This window comes from Panulirus ornatus, chromosome 69 (assembly GCF_036320965.1).
Source record: "Panulirus ornatus isolate Po-2019 chromosome 69, ASM3632096v1, whole genome shotgun sequence".
Lineage (NCBI taxonomy): Eukaryota > Metazoa > Arthropoda > Malacostraca > Decapoda > Palinuridae > Panulirus > Panulirus ornatus.
The window spans coordinates 1513128-1529063 of record NC_092292.1 but is presented as its reverse complement, the minus strand read 5'-3'; the positions used below and the strand labels follow the sequence as shown (position 1 = coordinate 1529063).

Below are 15936 nucleotides of genomic sequence, written 5' to 3'. Positions count from 1 at the left end.
TATCGTATATCATAATATGAAATTTTGTGGATTTGAGTGTGAATAAATTGATTGAATATCTTTACTATCATCATGAATTACGGAAGGACAAAATGTATGTAAGAGACAAAAGAAAGTAATATGAAGTGATTGTATAGAATTAGTGTGGGAACTGTTTACAAGCGGTGGTCTTCTCTCTCACAAATGGCCACATGAGATGACATGTGACACAAATCTGTTGGTAAATATATAATGTAATCTGTACACATCTCACTCATTTCAAACCCTTATGTTATATAATTGAATCCAGTAAATTTGCGAAAGTGATGTAAGTAAAGTAATGTAGAGAGCGATCTATGTATCAAAAATATATTGTATTATGTTACGAGAGAGAGATGTTTATTTTTGCTATCATAAATACATTTTTATAGATTTTTATCTGAGTTTGGTATTTGACCAACTTGACAAGAAGGAAAAAGTAGGTACAATTACGGTCGTCAGCTGTCAGATGTTAGCCAGATGGTAAGGGTATCTGTGTCCAGCCCAAATCTCTCTGTTAACAGAAGCTGTTATTTCAGAGTTATCTGTTTTAATGGGCCTATGGGCTGATTATACACCTTTAATGTAAAGGGTGGAGGCAGAACGTAACAACATTGAGGTAAATCCATCATGTACCTACAGATATAGATGTATAGATAGATACAGATACGAGTACAATTCTGTTATAGTGACACAGGTGTAGGAATGATGACCTGCACAAGGCAGTTTACGGAAGAGAAATATGGTTTCAGAGGAGGTAAAGGGTATGCAAAGCAGGGTTTTTTTTTTTTTATGTTTAAGGTTCCAGTCACGGACAAAAGTCCACATCAAGGCCGGGCCTTAAGTGAAACAGAGAAAATAGTGAAGGTAATTACAATATTTTGAGGAAGAAACAAACCTGTCTTTTGAATTGTGCGGCAGTCATAGTTCTTGGGAAAGACACGAGAAGGCAGGGAGTTCCAAAGCTTCAACGTGTATGGAAAAAAGTAGGTATCAAAGTGGCCCACCCTTGAGTTGAATGAATGAATGAATAATGATAGGAAAGGGTCTTGAGTGCAAGAGCTAGCTTAGAGCAAGTGAGATTCAGTAGAAGGTAAAAAGCCGGGGCTCGACCCAGTGTGCATTACCTAGGTTGGTCAGGTTGGCTAGGACAGAGCCAGGGAGTAGAGGTAGCATGGAAGGGGTAGGGGTTTTTTAGGGATGGGTATAGGAGGAGAGGGGTAGAGGTAGCATGGAAGGGGTAGGGGTTTTTTAAGAATGGGTATAGGAGGAGAGGGGTAGAGGTAGCATGGAAGGGGTAGGGGTTTTTTAAGGATGGGTATAGGAGGAGAGGGGTAGAGGTAGCATGGAAGGGGTAGGGGTTTTTTAAGGATGGGTATAGGAGGAGAGGGGTTTTACCTCTGACGCCAGCCAGACTCTGGTTATGCCAGAATGTTTTCTCTACGGGTTCGGCTGTGAGGTTTGTGAGAGTTCCAGTTTTCCTTTATGTTTTAATAGATGGGATTTGGATAGTGTCCAGGTGGAATGTGGAATAGATTGTTGGGATGATCTATTCCTAAGAGATTATTGAAGAATACTATCCAGGAGTTATGGCGGTGGAGAAGGAAACGCTCCTCTTCTTTATCGCAGTTTTCTCCAGTCGCTCTTTCTCGTGGAGTTAGGTTCCTGGTGAACTTGTGCCATTTGGTGTTAAAGATGATCCAGCGTAAAGCTTTGTTTTGTATTATTTGAAGGAAGTGGATGTTGGTTTTGGCTGTGAGTTCAAGTTCTGATGGCGCGTAAGTTATGAATGGACGTATCATTGCTTTATAGAGAGGCAATTTTATTTGAAATTTTGCTTCTCTGAATCTGTACAATTTCACGAGCTCTGCTCTCGCAGTAGCCGCCCTTGATGGTTCATTCTCAGGTGAACGTCGTTATTGTGCAATGCTTTGTACAATGTTGGTGCGTGAGATGAGTAGGGTCAAGTGAAAATGAATATGGAAGTATAAGTAGACGTTGGTTAGGTTGTGTCGGGTAAGTTGAAGTAGGATATGTTGGATTTAGCAGCGTGTGATTTAATTCTTCATTTCAACTCCTTTGACGAAACATGGTCAATTCTTGCTCAGCTCTTCTGGTTAAATGTGTTGGTTCTGGCTATCAGTTGGATGACGTCATCCGCGTATTGTCGTGTTATAAAGTCGCCGTGGAAAGGTTCGGAAGGTCATACAGTTTGTAAAGAGTGGGGATCTTGAGGTACAACTGCATTGAGGGGGAAGAAATCTGAGTGCGATTTTTGTGTTTCATTCTCATCCTTCGGAGGGAGTTGGAAGTGGGTGCTTAATTTATACCTCAGGCCTCTGTGCCAGACGAAACTTCAAAGGCTTTCTTTATGTTCTATTTTGATGAGGGCAGCCATTTTGTATGTCCGGGAGATTATGTTAAGTTCATCTTGTGTGGAGTGATGTAGAAAACCAAACTGTTTGTGTGAGAGTAGGAGGATCTGCAGTAACTGGATCTGGGTTCGATTTATTGGGTTGAAGGATCTTAGTGGTCGTAGCTGTTTTGAAATTCCCGGAAAATAGCCTGAGGCTGGATAGCGGCACATTGAAGAGGGCGGTAATGGCTTTTATTGAGTTTTCAGGGAGGTAAGTAGCTGGTAACCACAGTCTGAGTTACCTGGGGCTTCTTGGGCGATTTTAGGAGGAGGAATTTGACCTCGTTCAACCTTATAGGAGTTGTGAGTAATTGGTCATCTGAAAGGGAATGCAGATGTATGATTTGTTCTGGATAAAAGTGACTGGGTCTGTTTTGTTTGTGTTGTATGACAATTTGAGTGTTTTGGTATGCCAAAGGATGGGGGATGAGGGTGACAGATACCCTCCCATTGTCTCTGAAAGATGTTTGCGATATCTCGTAGGTTTTGATGTGGAGTGTTGTTGTCATTTAGTCCTCTGAAGTCTGTTTGGATATCCCTTTAAGATTTCGGATTCGATTCCAAAAATTCTGAAGGGATCTTATTCGTTCGTTGTTGTTCTGCTGTGGTGATAAGTAACTTATAAAATCTATTGTGGTCTTCTTTGAGGTTGTTGAGTGTGTGGTTGCGTAGGGAGGTGAGGTGCCACCGCACTAGGCCCAGCCGATGTCTGTTATGATCAGACCCTCGATGGTAGCATGAGAGAAGTCTTGTTGTTTGGGCAGACGGGAAGGTGTACCTTTTGGTAGATGAGGATTTTGGGATGGATGCGTCAACTGCGTGTGTGATTCTTTGATGAATATGTTCTGTTTCTGTATCTGTTAACATTACTGAGTGATTTTCTTAGTCCATGGCGTAAGTGCGATTGGAAAGAGTGTCTTTGAAGTTGTCCTGGTCTGCTTTGTTGAGGTGATGGGATGAGGATAGGGTTACATGAGGGGTGAAGGAAAAGAGGGATGTGGTCGGATCCACACCGGGGTCCTGGAGACAAAAAGTAATGAAGGTAATTATTGGCTCTGTTGGAGAAGACAAGGTCGGGTCCGCCTTTTCCTCCTAGGCCAGAGAAGACGGTGTGGAGGTTGAGATCGTAGGAAGTTGAGACGTTTGAAGGAGTACAAAGCGAATAGGTCATCACCGCGAGTATTGTTTGTGTTGTAGTGGAATGTTTTGTGTTGAGCGTTGAGGTCAGCTAGAAGGCAGACTGGGGTATGAGTGTGGTTGAATACTGTGTAAAGATCGTGGAGTGGAATGTTAGTGTTCGGTTGAGCATATGTAGTGTAGAAGATAATAGAGCTGATGGCCACACAGTAATCATATGAGGCAGCAGCTTGCCGAGTATTGCATGGTCTAGCTAGTGGTGTGGGCACACAAATAGCCAGCTCTCGGAAGCAAATACCAAAGTAATACTTATACAAGAGGGAAAGTGAACCAACATTGCGACGTAAGACAAGGGAATCAAGTTTGGTAGTTAGCCTGGGACAGTTTATAAGTCGGACCGCTTACGACTCAACTCTGTCAAGTACGGAAGCAGAGCTACAACCACCCCAAATGTGAGAGCAGTATTCCAAATAAGGATGAATCGATTCAGTCCCTTGTATAAACAGAGCAACAGTTCAGAAGATAAGTTTTGACATCTAAACAGGACACCCGGTTTCTTAGAGGCAGACTTAGCTATTCCCGTAAAGTGGGGTTTCCAAGAAATTGTGGATGTTACAGTAATACCAAGTAATACCTTGAGAAAACTACAAACCCATTCATTGATGATGCTTAACCATATATATTTGCATGGCTTTCCAGATGTCCTTACGAAAAGGTCACTTTTCCAAGATCACTCACATTCATCTCTACACGCATTATTTCCTTTCCAAAAGTCAATATCAGCTTTCACATCAATTTCAGCCAAGAAATGATCAGATAGTCTGCCTGCTGCTCATCCCATCCTATTCATATCCAACATTCTCTTTCTTGTACACCTGTCAATTAGTTTCCCACTCATCTACAAATATTTATGCAATTTTTCTTTAGCCATGTATTCACCATCACAATTCCTCTTTCAAATCATAAGCTAAAAAGATAAACCCAAATTTTGGCTACATTAGGGACTCCAATCCACTCGGGTATACCCATAACCCTTTCAATGCTACTGGCATCAGTCTATATTTACGTAGTTGGGTGTTGTTGATGTCAATCTATGCACACAAGCTCTAGCCATAAGTTGAATCCTATGCAACCTGTAGGCTCTGTTGGCTGGATATAGATGGCAACCTAAACAAAGATGAATTACAGTTGTCTGAAGGCCTCAGCAAGCCACTTGCGATCATGGGATGTGGTTATGTGCCTTTTCCTGGGGCTAAAGGCTGTTTGGGATTGGCCAGCCCAGTAAATAACGTATTTTTCCTTATGCTCAACTCTTAATTGACAAGAAAAAATCATGTTTCTGGTATCTTTTTGTGTAACCAATCATATACAGGCCAATCTAGTAAACTATATGTTCTTAAACTTTGAATGGTTAAGCCTAAATTCACAGAAAAATGTAAAGCTATTTATATTTTTGAACAACCTTTCATAACTGAAAAATGAAAATCAGATTTGTGCATTGAGGGTGGCCAAAAAATTTTAACTGCAGCAAATTGGTAAATTGCCACATCACCCATACTTAAATTCAGATTCTCTAGTATTAGATTACTTGAATTATCTAAATTGCCAAAGCATTCACTCAACCCTTCCCAAAATGTGTGGATGTGGGCGAGGTACACATGACTGTGCAGTTTTGTTGTAAATATTTAAAGTGGAGATGTGTTACTTGGTGACAGGTACACAGGATGTGCTTTTTTAGTATAGGCGGTGTACTTTGGATGTGTGCAAATATACAGGAATGGTTTGTTTGCTTTTATGCGGTGTGTATTGGCTATTCAACTGAACATACAGATATGTGCATTAGGAAAATTTAAATAAAAGAGACAATTTCAAAAAGAGACAAACTAATTATGATGGACAAGTTGCTTTTATTTATCATCTTGAAAAGCTTGCAAAGGATAGACAGGATTCTATGTTTACAAATGCTTGCAGGAGACAGATAGGATTCTTTGTTTATAAACACATGCAAGACATGGACAGGATTCTAGGTTTGCAAAAGTTTGCAAGAGATAGGCAGGATTTTAGATTTACAAATAAAACATGTATTGAAGAACAGAAAAATCAGCACCAATTATATAAAGTTACACTAATGGTATGACCAAGCATACACCTGCAATACTACATAGAATGATGTTCCATTGAACTTTTGTCTCTCCTGTCTTGCACCATAGTTACTGGGAGTAAATTAAGAAAGGGTAACAGCGATTATGTATAATGATATATATATATATATATATATATATATATATATATATATATATATATATATATATATTCTTTCTCCCCTATCCCCAGGGATAATATATATATATATATATATATATATATATATATATATATATATATATATATATATATATATATATATATATATATATATTTATATATATATATATACATACACACTTTGCATTAATATCATTGGCCAAAGGTGGGATGAGCCTGAATATAATAGTAATGTGCCAGAGTGTAATAACTCAGGCACAATCCAAACTTCAGAGATATCTTGACAAAAGCTGCTTTGATTAGTGCCATTTTTTCTGCTTTTTTCTTTTACAAATGTTGCTAGAAAATAAAAAATTATTGAATATATTTGACTGTTCAAGAGCCCTGCTCAAGAACAGGTTACGTGTGATTTATTTTCTCTCTAAGCTGCGTACTCTGCCAATGAGAAGAGTGTGTGTTGATCAGTGTTCACCAATCAATGCCTCACTCCACCAGATTTGGCATTCTCCTCCAGTACATATTTACAGCATTGTGGAAACTCTTCATCACTGGTATTTTTATTATACTTTTTACGCACTCAACTGACAATGTCTCAAAAGAGGCCTGCAGGTGAAAGTGCTGGTAATGTGGCCGAGTGGTCCAGAAAAAGTATAAGTTTAGGATGTAGGTCAAAAATTATGTTCAGGATGGAGAGCACTACGCTAATATTGGTAGAATCTTGGTTATGGCTCTCCCACCACATTACCCACAATTTTCATGCAGTAGGATCTTTGGTATGGCTCCCCTGTCACATTACCCACCATTCTCATCTAGTGAGAACTGATAGACACTGGTTATCTTATGCACCTTCAATCCAATGCACTGGTGAGTACCTCAATCTATTGTGTTTTTTTATAGAGTATCTTTATAAACTAATCTTAATCATTTATCATGAGCACACAATCATTCGTGCAATAACCAATATCCTAAAGAAGCTCTTACATATTACTTGTGCGTAAGCAACGGTGCTGTCTGGCATAAATCTCCACTGGAGCTGTTATAATAACCCTGTTTATAATTGTTTTGATTAACAACTGCATTCAGAAATATATCCTGGACATCAGTCGCAGTTCATCTGTAGTCATGAGTGTTGTGCAGTACTGTCCTTCAAATGCCAGGGAACAACTGTATTGTTTCATAAGACTCTGATCTAGACTTTTTAAGTCATAAACAAGGTTACTTTGCTTTGCAAGTTACAGTGTGACTACTGATAACAGCCAGACAACAAAGAGAGACAAAGCAATCCTCAAGTGTCTGCCAAGTTATGCAGGTGACACAATAAACATAAACTCTGTAGTAAATATCACTAATCAGAAATTAATTCTTATCCATATAACCCTTAAACTTTATCATCAATAATACATTCAATGTTATTTCTATCAATAACAGTTTTGATGCCATTTCAAAACCTATGATACAAAATAATTTTGCCTACTTCAACTATGCATTTCCAACTGTATGTTACATTAAAAATGAATTATAATTAATCTAAGTGATGTGGTTATTTTTGATGAATTATCTTCCTCAATTTTAAATCACTCTATGAAATATAAATACAAACTATTTTTACATAACTGTAATATCAATTACCACAGAAATGTTATAATTGTAATATCAATTACCTCAGAAATGTTAGTGTTGTCAGTTTTCTCCATGATTGCACAACAGGTAACATATTTGTAAATGGGACCCATGGTCGATTTCCTCAGCAATTGAGCAAGAGGCTCCTTCTCTGTGTGATGAATCACGGAATGGTTGTCTGCCTCATTACATTCACCTCACTCATTGCTGGAAGCAAACTTTCTTTATCAGAGATTTACTTTATAAGGTTAGAATTCTTCCTTAATAATATCAATGTCATTTGTTTTAGCCTTTAAGGATGTCTGAGGGAAGCTTTTGGCCAGTTCTGGAGGGTAGTCCATTTTGCAGATTATGATGGACTTTGCACCATTGTCAGTTTCCTGCTTCACTCCCTCAGGACAACCAGACTTTTCTATTATGGGGTGAAACATCAAATGATCTTTGGATGTCTGCTGGCAGGGCATCATACTGTCATGCTGATGTTCACTGTGGCAGGAAGTACTGTGAGTCTGACCAGCCTTGAAGTGGAAGCCTTGACCAGAGCAGACATTAGAGAAAGGTTCCTCTCCTTTGTGAACTTTCATATGCCGCAGCATGGAACTCCTCTGGGAGAAAGTCTTTTGGCAATATGAACAACCATGTGGCTTCCCTCCTGTATGAATTTTCAAGTGCTCAAATAAAGTACTCCTTAGAGAGAAGGTTTTTGGGCAGTAAGAACATTTATATAGTTTCTCTCTTGCATGAACTTTCATGTGCTGCATTAAATGATTCTTCTGGGAGAAGGTCTTTTGACACTGTGAACATTCAAAGGGATTTTCTCCTGTATGAACAGCTATGTGTCGCACTAAATTACCTCTAACGGGAAAAGTCTTTTGGCAAAGTGAACACTTAAATGCCTTCTCACCTGTATGGAGAGCCATATGCCGTACTAGATTACTCCTCATTGAAAAAGTCTTTTGGCAAAGTGAACATTCATATGGCTTCTTTCCTGTATGAATAGTCATATGCCGTACTAAATTATTCCTCACGGAGAAAGTCTTTTGGCACTGTGAACATTCATATGCCTTTTCTCCTGTATGAACTCTTGTGTGTTGCACTAAATGACTCCTCTGTGAGAAGGTCTTTTGGCACTGTGAACATTCATATGGCTTTTCTCCTGTATGAACTTTTATGTGCTGCAATAAATGACTCCTTTGAGAGAAAGTCTTTTGGCACAGTGAACATTCATAGGGTTTCTCTCCTGTGTGAATAGTCATGTGCCGCATTAAATAACTCCTTCGAGAGAAGGTCTTCAAACAATGTGAACATTCATAAGGCTTTTCTTCAGAATGAACTTTCACATGTTGCACTAAAATACTCTTCTTGGAGAAGGTTTTTAGGCAATGTGAACATTCATATGGCTTCTCTCCTGTATGAACTTCATTGTGCTGCATTAAATAACTGTTTTGTGAGAAGGTCTTTGAGCCCTGTGAACTTTCATGTGATTCATCTCTTGCATGAATTTTCATGTGCCGCACTAAATTACTCCTCTGGGAGAAGATCTTTTGGCAGTGAAGACATTTATTCTGTCTTGTGAGACCTTCCATAGGCCTTCCAAGATCGCTGTGCTGAGTAAAGGTCTTCTGGAACTGTAGAGGCTTAAAAGGTTCCCCACCTTTGTGCATAAGCAAATGCATGATCAAGCTAGAATTCTTTAAAAACGTTTTGTTGCAGAGTGAACACTCTACTTGTTTGTCCTCCATCATGCAAGTTTGTTAAAAAGCACTACTGTTGACTGCTTCAGCTCATGACACTTTTTGACATAAGTGTACACTACAGCTGCTGGTATCAACTGTAGCAATACAATGTGATCAAAACCATTGCATGATTGAGAGCAGCAGCTGCTTTTATCAAGCATAACCCCAAGGTCAACTGCAGCATTGCAATCTAATCAAAACTGGAGTGTGACTGAGAGCAGCAGGTGCTGGTATCAAAGGAAACCCCACATAAACCGTAGTGATACAATGTGATCAAAACCAGTAAGTGATTAAGAGCAGCAGCTGCTGGTATGAACAGTAACCCCAGGTCAACTGTAGCAATATGACCTGATCAAAACAGTGCATGTTTAAGAGCAGCAGCTCCTGCTATCAACAGCAACACCAGGTCAACTGTAGTGATACAATCCGACCAAAACCAGTTTTTGATTGAGAAGAGCAGCTGTTGGTATCACTTTTGCCTTTTCCCAACAAACATGAGGTCAGATTCTCCTGCCCTCTTACAAACACAGTGAAATACTACACACTTCAACTCAGCCAATCAAGGCACTTCCTGTGGTTTACAATTTTCATTTCTCCCAGTTTATGTCACTTTCCCACTATTTTTACTAGTAACAGCTCAGTAGTCCCTCTGGATGCACTTCTTAGTAGACTGCTTGATATTTTGTACCACAAGTCTCCTCTTGACCATTCCACCTATGAATTTACATTAACATTCATCATATATATATAAAGTTATAAAACATTTAGGAAGAAAAATTACTAATTAATGCAATCACTTGGGAGTTCATTTGTGAGACAACAAACAAATTGCAATCAGGGTGATGCTGTTTCCTGTGAGGCAGGGTGGCACCACAAATGGATTGAAGTCAAGCCAGTATGAATGTGTACATGTGTAAATACGTATATTTTGATATATGTACGTGTATGTACATGTTCGTTTATGGGTATTTATGTTTTTTATGTTTTTTTTTATGTTTTTTTATCCCTGGGGATAGGGGAGAAAGAATACTTCCCACGTATTCCCTGTGTGTCGAAGAAGGCGACTAAAAGGGAAGGGAGTGGGAGGTGGCTGGAAATCCTCCCCTCTCGTTTTTAATTTTCCAAAAGGAGCAGAGAAGGGGGCCAAGTGAGGATATTCCCTCTAAGGCTAGGTCCTCTGTTCTTGATGCTACCACGCTAATGCAGGAAATGGCAAAAATGTATGAAGAAATATATATATGTGTGTGTGTGTGTGTATAAGTGGATGGGTCGTTCTTCATCTGTTTCCTGGCGCTGCCTCTCTGACGTGAGAAACAGCAATTATGTTTTGTAAATATAAATAATAAATATATGTATGAGCAAATGTGTCCTTTATTTGTCTGCTCCTGTTACTACCTTGCTAATGCAGGAAATGGCAATCAAGAATGAAAATATATATCATCCCTGGGGATAGGGGAGAAAAATTACTGTCCACCTATTCCCTGCATGTCATAAAAGGCAATTACAAGGATTGGAAGCTGGAAATCCTCCCCTCTTGTTTTACTTTTCCTAAAGAAGGAACAAAGAAGGGGCCAAGTGAGGATTTTTCCCTCTAAGGTTTAGTCATGTTCTTGACACTATCTTGCTAACGTGGGGAATGGCAAATATGCAAAAAATATACCCTCCCCTCCCATTTATAATTTTCCAAAAGAAGGAATGGAGAGGTGGGCCAAGTGAGGATATACCCTCTAAGGCTCACTCCTCTGTTCTTAACGCTACCTCGCTAACGCGGGATAAGGCAAATATGTATAAAAAAAAATATATATATATATATATGTGTGTGTGTGTGTATCACAAAGACTTTCAATAAAATAAAAAAAGTTACAATACTTATAAAGTAATGAGGATAATAATAGCATAATTCTGATGAATTCTATTAGCAGGATCATTGAATTATATTAACTAGGGTTTTCATCTTGTGTTATTTATGTGCCACGTCAATAACACAAATCCGGCAAATGTCCTTAAGTATAATTCTACTAAACATTAACTGTGGTCTTTTTCATAAACAGTGAAGCCCTTTCCTCTGTTTTGATTTTGCTCTTATTGTTAATCTCCCTTTAGTTAGGCCACTTTCACTTTACAGCTGTTAAAATATTTATCATGTTGCTATATACCCTTATTGTTGTTGATATTCAGCTGCTTGCACAGCTGTTACTACTATAATCATAATATATTTTCTTAATTAATGATGCTTCTCTCTTTTTTTTGCAACTGATAACGTGAATGTTGTCTGTTGGTGACGCAAGGCTCTTCATGTTCCTACAACTGTTATATTTTGTTCCTGTTGCGGTTTGTCAGTCAGGAAACCTCAAGAGTCCCATATCATTTTCTTGTGCCACACAGAGAGCTGCCAATGAAAGGAAAGTAAACATTAACAGTAAACATAAAATGAGCACACAAGAAACCCTATGTATCACGGCCTGACAATGGTTAAGACTTTTACATGAAATGCCAGCAGTACACTAACGAGACTGTCAACACATACTGAGTTAAAGTACTAAAGCAGATGACACAAAAACATAGCAGCAAGTAAAGAGGTTACCCAATGAATATAGTGTACATTAGGTAGCAGTAGTAGCTGGGAAAATTAAGCAAGAGCATAGGGAGAAGCAGTAGGTTGGTTGGTACTTACTTCAGATAGGAACATTTGTTAGACACATGACATAGTAGTAGTCAGTACGAACATTAGGTAGGAGCCTCTAGAACAGTGGGTCTCAACCTTCTTCCACTCAAGAACCCTTTCTCAAAATACCTCAACCCTTGCAACCCCCTCCCCCATATTAGCCTGTTCAGTTTCAGTCATTCAACAATCCCTTTTATAAGAAGAAGTGAAAAACATGAAACAGCAAAACAATGAACAATAAAAGATATTACTACTTCTACAATAAATCATACAGTGTCGTTGGGTACATTTATTTAAAGTTCATTAAACCAAGCTCATATTTTTACTTGCTGATGCCCATCGTTTCATAAACACTCCAACCTAGCTAGTGGGATGGTTGGGATTACACCTGAGAAGAGAGTCTTACTATGTGTGGCTGGGTGTTTGTGAGAGCCAGTCTCAAGTCATCCTTCACATCCAGTCTCTTTCTGCTCTTCATTGTGCTTTGGACAAGTGTTGAAACCCACACTCATAAAGGTAGGTAGAGGCAAATGGATATGACTGATGCATAGCGCACCAGAATTGAGTTACTGATCTCTCCCGGAAGAGGTCACATGCTGAAGAGACTGTGACATGTATATGAAAAAATATCTACGTTCTCTCAAGGCTCTGCAACCCCCCTTGTAACCATTTGCAACTCCCTAGGAGCTCATTACCCCCACGTTGGGAACCCCTACTATAGAAACACTGTGCTAGAGTTGCCCTCTGCTAGAAGCCTGTTAAAGGTGAGGTACTAAAGGCTGGGAAATGACACTGGAGTCACCAGGTATGGAGATTCTTGCTGTGGCTACCCCCTAAAAAGAGCTCCCAGAAGGAATTGTCATGAGAGATGCAAGGAGATACATAGTAAGTGATAACCAAAACACTTGAAATAATCATCTACTCTTTTCTCGAAAGAACTTTAACGGTAACAAAAATTGTATTCTGATGATTTACGTACCTTTATGAAATGTTTCCCTGTAACAAAAGTGAAACCTTTTGCTTCTAAGGTTTAGTTTATTGTTTTAATTTAGATGATCCTTATGTAGTTTGGAAAGATATTTTCTGTGCTGCTATTAGTGTTTTGAGTAGCTTGAAAACCTCTTTCAATCAGCTAGGAGCCCTCACTTCTGTAAAGAGAACAGTTTTAGATCCCTTCGTATTTCCCCATACGACGTTTTCCTCATCATATCAAATCTCCTGTATCAATCATGAGCTATATATATAGACACTATATGTCATCAGCAGTAATAATACACATTCAGATATTTCACAGCTGTCATTTACCCTTGAAACACCACAGAGGAAAGACTTATGGATGGGAGAGTTCATCTACGAGCCGCAAGTGAGATACCGGTGCATCAGGCAACCACAAGCAGAGCCATCCATGGGGAGAATAAGATGCAATTTTGGTGGAGTTATGATTTTGAGAAATACAGTCATGAAGACCACAATAATAATTTGTGTCAAATACAAACTGTTGTACTGGTAAGGAATCATAAAGGCATTACACCTGCTAACGATGAGTTGATTTTCATCTTTACGTTTTGCATTTTTAACATTATACTTAATAAATTATCTAATAAAAGCAATGATATCAACTGAGGAATAATGACTCAAAGGCCACGTTTCCCCAAGAGGTGACACAATAACAAATTCCAAATCATATGTGGTGCCCCTAAACTTTAAACTTACCATACCCTCATCTTCATCACGTCGGGTATTCTAATTAATAAAATAAGGTCATAAAATATGGAAAAATTGACCTGTCTCCACCCCACCATCTCATTTTCTGTTACTACTTATTACAAACTACAAAATACTAATAATCGATTTTCCTACCTTTCAAAGTGGAGGAGCAGCTCACATCTGGTGCATGGCTTCCCCTGCAGAAAACATTTATGGTCTTGTCAGTCACCCACGTTACGTGTGACCACAGTAGATATGGATGATAATGATCCTACACGAAACATAATACCACATAAATACCTTACTCAATACCCAGCCCAACAGCCACCAAGAACCTAGCACACAAACATATTTAGCGCACACATCCAGTAACACACAAACATGTCCAGCGCACCCATCCAGTAACACACAAACATGTCCAGCGCACCCATCCAGTAACACTCAAACATGTCCAGCGCACCCATCCAGTAACACACAAACATGTTCAGCTCACCCATCCAGTAATACACAAACATGTTCAGCGCACCCATCCAGAAATACACAAACATGTTCAGCGCACCCATCCAGTACCACAAAAACATGTCCAGCGCACCCATCCAGTAACAAACAAACATGTCCGGCGCACCCATCCAGTAACACACAAACATGTTCAGCTCACCCATCCAGTAACACAAAAACATGTCCGGCGCACCAATCCAGTAACACACAAACATATTCGGCTCACCCATCCAGTAATACACAAACATGTTCAGCGCACCAATCCACAAACACAAACATGTTCAGCGCACACATTCAGTAACAAAGAAACATGTTCAGCGCACTTATCCAGTAATACACAAACATGTCCAGCGCACCCATCCAGTAACACACAAATATGTCCAGTACACACATCCAGTGACACTCAAACATATTCAGCGCACCCACTCACTGACACACAATCATGTTCAGCGCAGTCAAAAAGTGACACAAAAACATGTTCAGCTCACTATCCCACGGGGACACAAACATTTTTCAGCGTACTCACGCACGGGGGAACAAATATATTCAGCGACTCACCCTGTAAGAAAAAAAAAAAACATATTCAGCGCTTCCATCTGCTATTCAGTGCTTCCACCTATCATATCTAGTGATATATAAACATAGTCAGTGCTTCCATCTCCTGGCACATAAACATATTCAGCGCTTCCATCTGCTGGCATATATATATATATATATATGGGTGTGGGTTTGCGGCGGGGGTGTGTGATGTCTCCATGGTTGTTTAATTTGTTTATGGATGGGGTTGTTAGGGAGGTGAATGCAAGAGTTTTGGAAAGAGGGGCAAGTATGAAGTCTGTTGGGGATGAGAGAGCTTGGGAAGTGAGTCAGTTGTTGTTCGCTGATGATACAGCGCTGGTGGCTGATTCATGTGAGAAACTGCAGAAGCTGGTGACTGAGTTTGGTAAAGTGTGTGAAAGAAGAAAGTTAAGAGTAAATGTGAATAAGAGCAAGGTAATTAGGTACAGTAGGGTTGAGGGTCAAGTCAATTGGGAGTTAAGTTTGAATGGAGAAAAACTGGAGGAAGTGAAGTGTTTTAGATATCTGGGAGTGGATCTGGCAGCGGATGGAACCATGGAAGCGGAAGTGGATCATAGGGTGGGGGAGGGGGTGAAAATTCTGGGAGCCTTGAAGAATGTGTGGAAGTCGAGAACATTATCTCGGAAAGCAAAAATGGGTATGTTTGAAGGAATAGTGGTTCCAACAATGTTGTATGGTTGCGAGGCGTGGGCTATGGATAGAGTTGTGCCCAGGAGGATGGATGTGCTGGAAATGAGATGTTTGAGGACAATGTGTGGTGTGAGGTGGTTTGATCGAGTAAGTAACGTAAGGGTAAGAGAGATGTGTGGAAATAAAAAGAGCGTGGTTGAGAGAGCAGAAGAGGGTGTTTTGAAATGGTTTGGGCACATGGAGAAAATGAGTGAGGAAAGATTGACCAAGAGGATATATGTGTCGGAGGTGGAGGGAACGAGGAGAAGAGGGAGACCAAATTGGAGGTGGAAAGATGGAGTGAAAAAGATTTTGTGTGATCGGGGCCTGAACATGCAGGAGGGTGAAAGGCGGGCAAGGAATAGAGTGAATTGGAGCGATGTGGTATACCGGGGTTGACGTGCTGTCAGTGGATTGAATCAAGGCATGTGAAGCGTCTGGGGTAAACCATGGAAAGCTGTGTAGGTATGTATATTTGCGTGTGTGGACGTATGTATATACATGTGTATGGGGGTGGGTTGGGCCATTTCTTTCGTCTGTTTCCTTGCGCTACCTCGCAAACGCGGGAGACAGCGACAAAGCAAAAAAAAAAAAAAAAAGCGACTAGAGGGGACGGGAGCGGGGGG

General features: G+C 39.7%; 1 protein-coding gene across 4 annotated transcripts; it reads right to left on the bottom strand.

Annotated features, from left to right (window-relative positions):
* Positions 1 to 5975: 5975 nt before the first annotated feature.
* Positions 5976 to 14618, bottom strand: LOC139747585 (uncharacterized). 4 transcript variants are annotated; one of them, XM_071660026.1, is made up of 4 exons: positions 13718 to 14618; positions 13163 to 13207; positions 12837 to 13005; positions 5976 to 11581 (listed from the first exon to the last, which is right to left on the bottom strand). In XM_071660026.1, the coding sequence occupies exon 4, from the start codon at positions 9199 to 9201 to the stop codon at positions 7705 to 7707; it is 1497 nt and encodes a 498-aa protein (XP_071516127.1). In that variant the 5' UTR covers positions 9202 to 11581; positions 12837 to 13005; positions 13163 to 13207; positions 13718 to 14618; the 3' UTR covers positions 5976 to 7704. The 4 variants fall into 4 exon arrangements, with proteins under 4 accessions (XP_071516127.1, XP_071516125.1, XP_071516124.1 ...); XM_071660024.1 differs by having other exon boundaries at positions 5977 to 9906; positions 13718 to 13953; XM_071660023.1 differs by lacking the exon at positions 13163 to 13207 and having other exon boundaries at positions 5977 to 11581; positions 13718 to 13953.
* Positions 14619 to 15936: the final 1318 nt, after the last annotated feature.

Bases quoted from the DNA above. Each gene is read 5' to 3' on its own strand.
- LOC139747585 (XM_071660026.1), bottom strand. From the start codon at position 9,201: ATGATGGAGGACAAACAAGTAGAGTGTTCACTCTGCAACAAAACGTTT.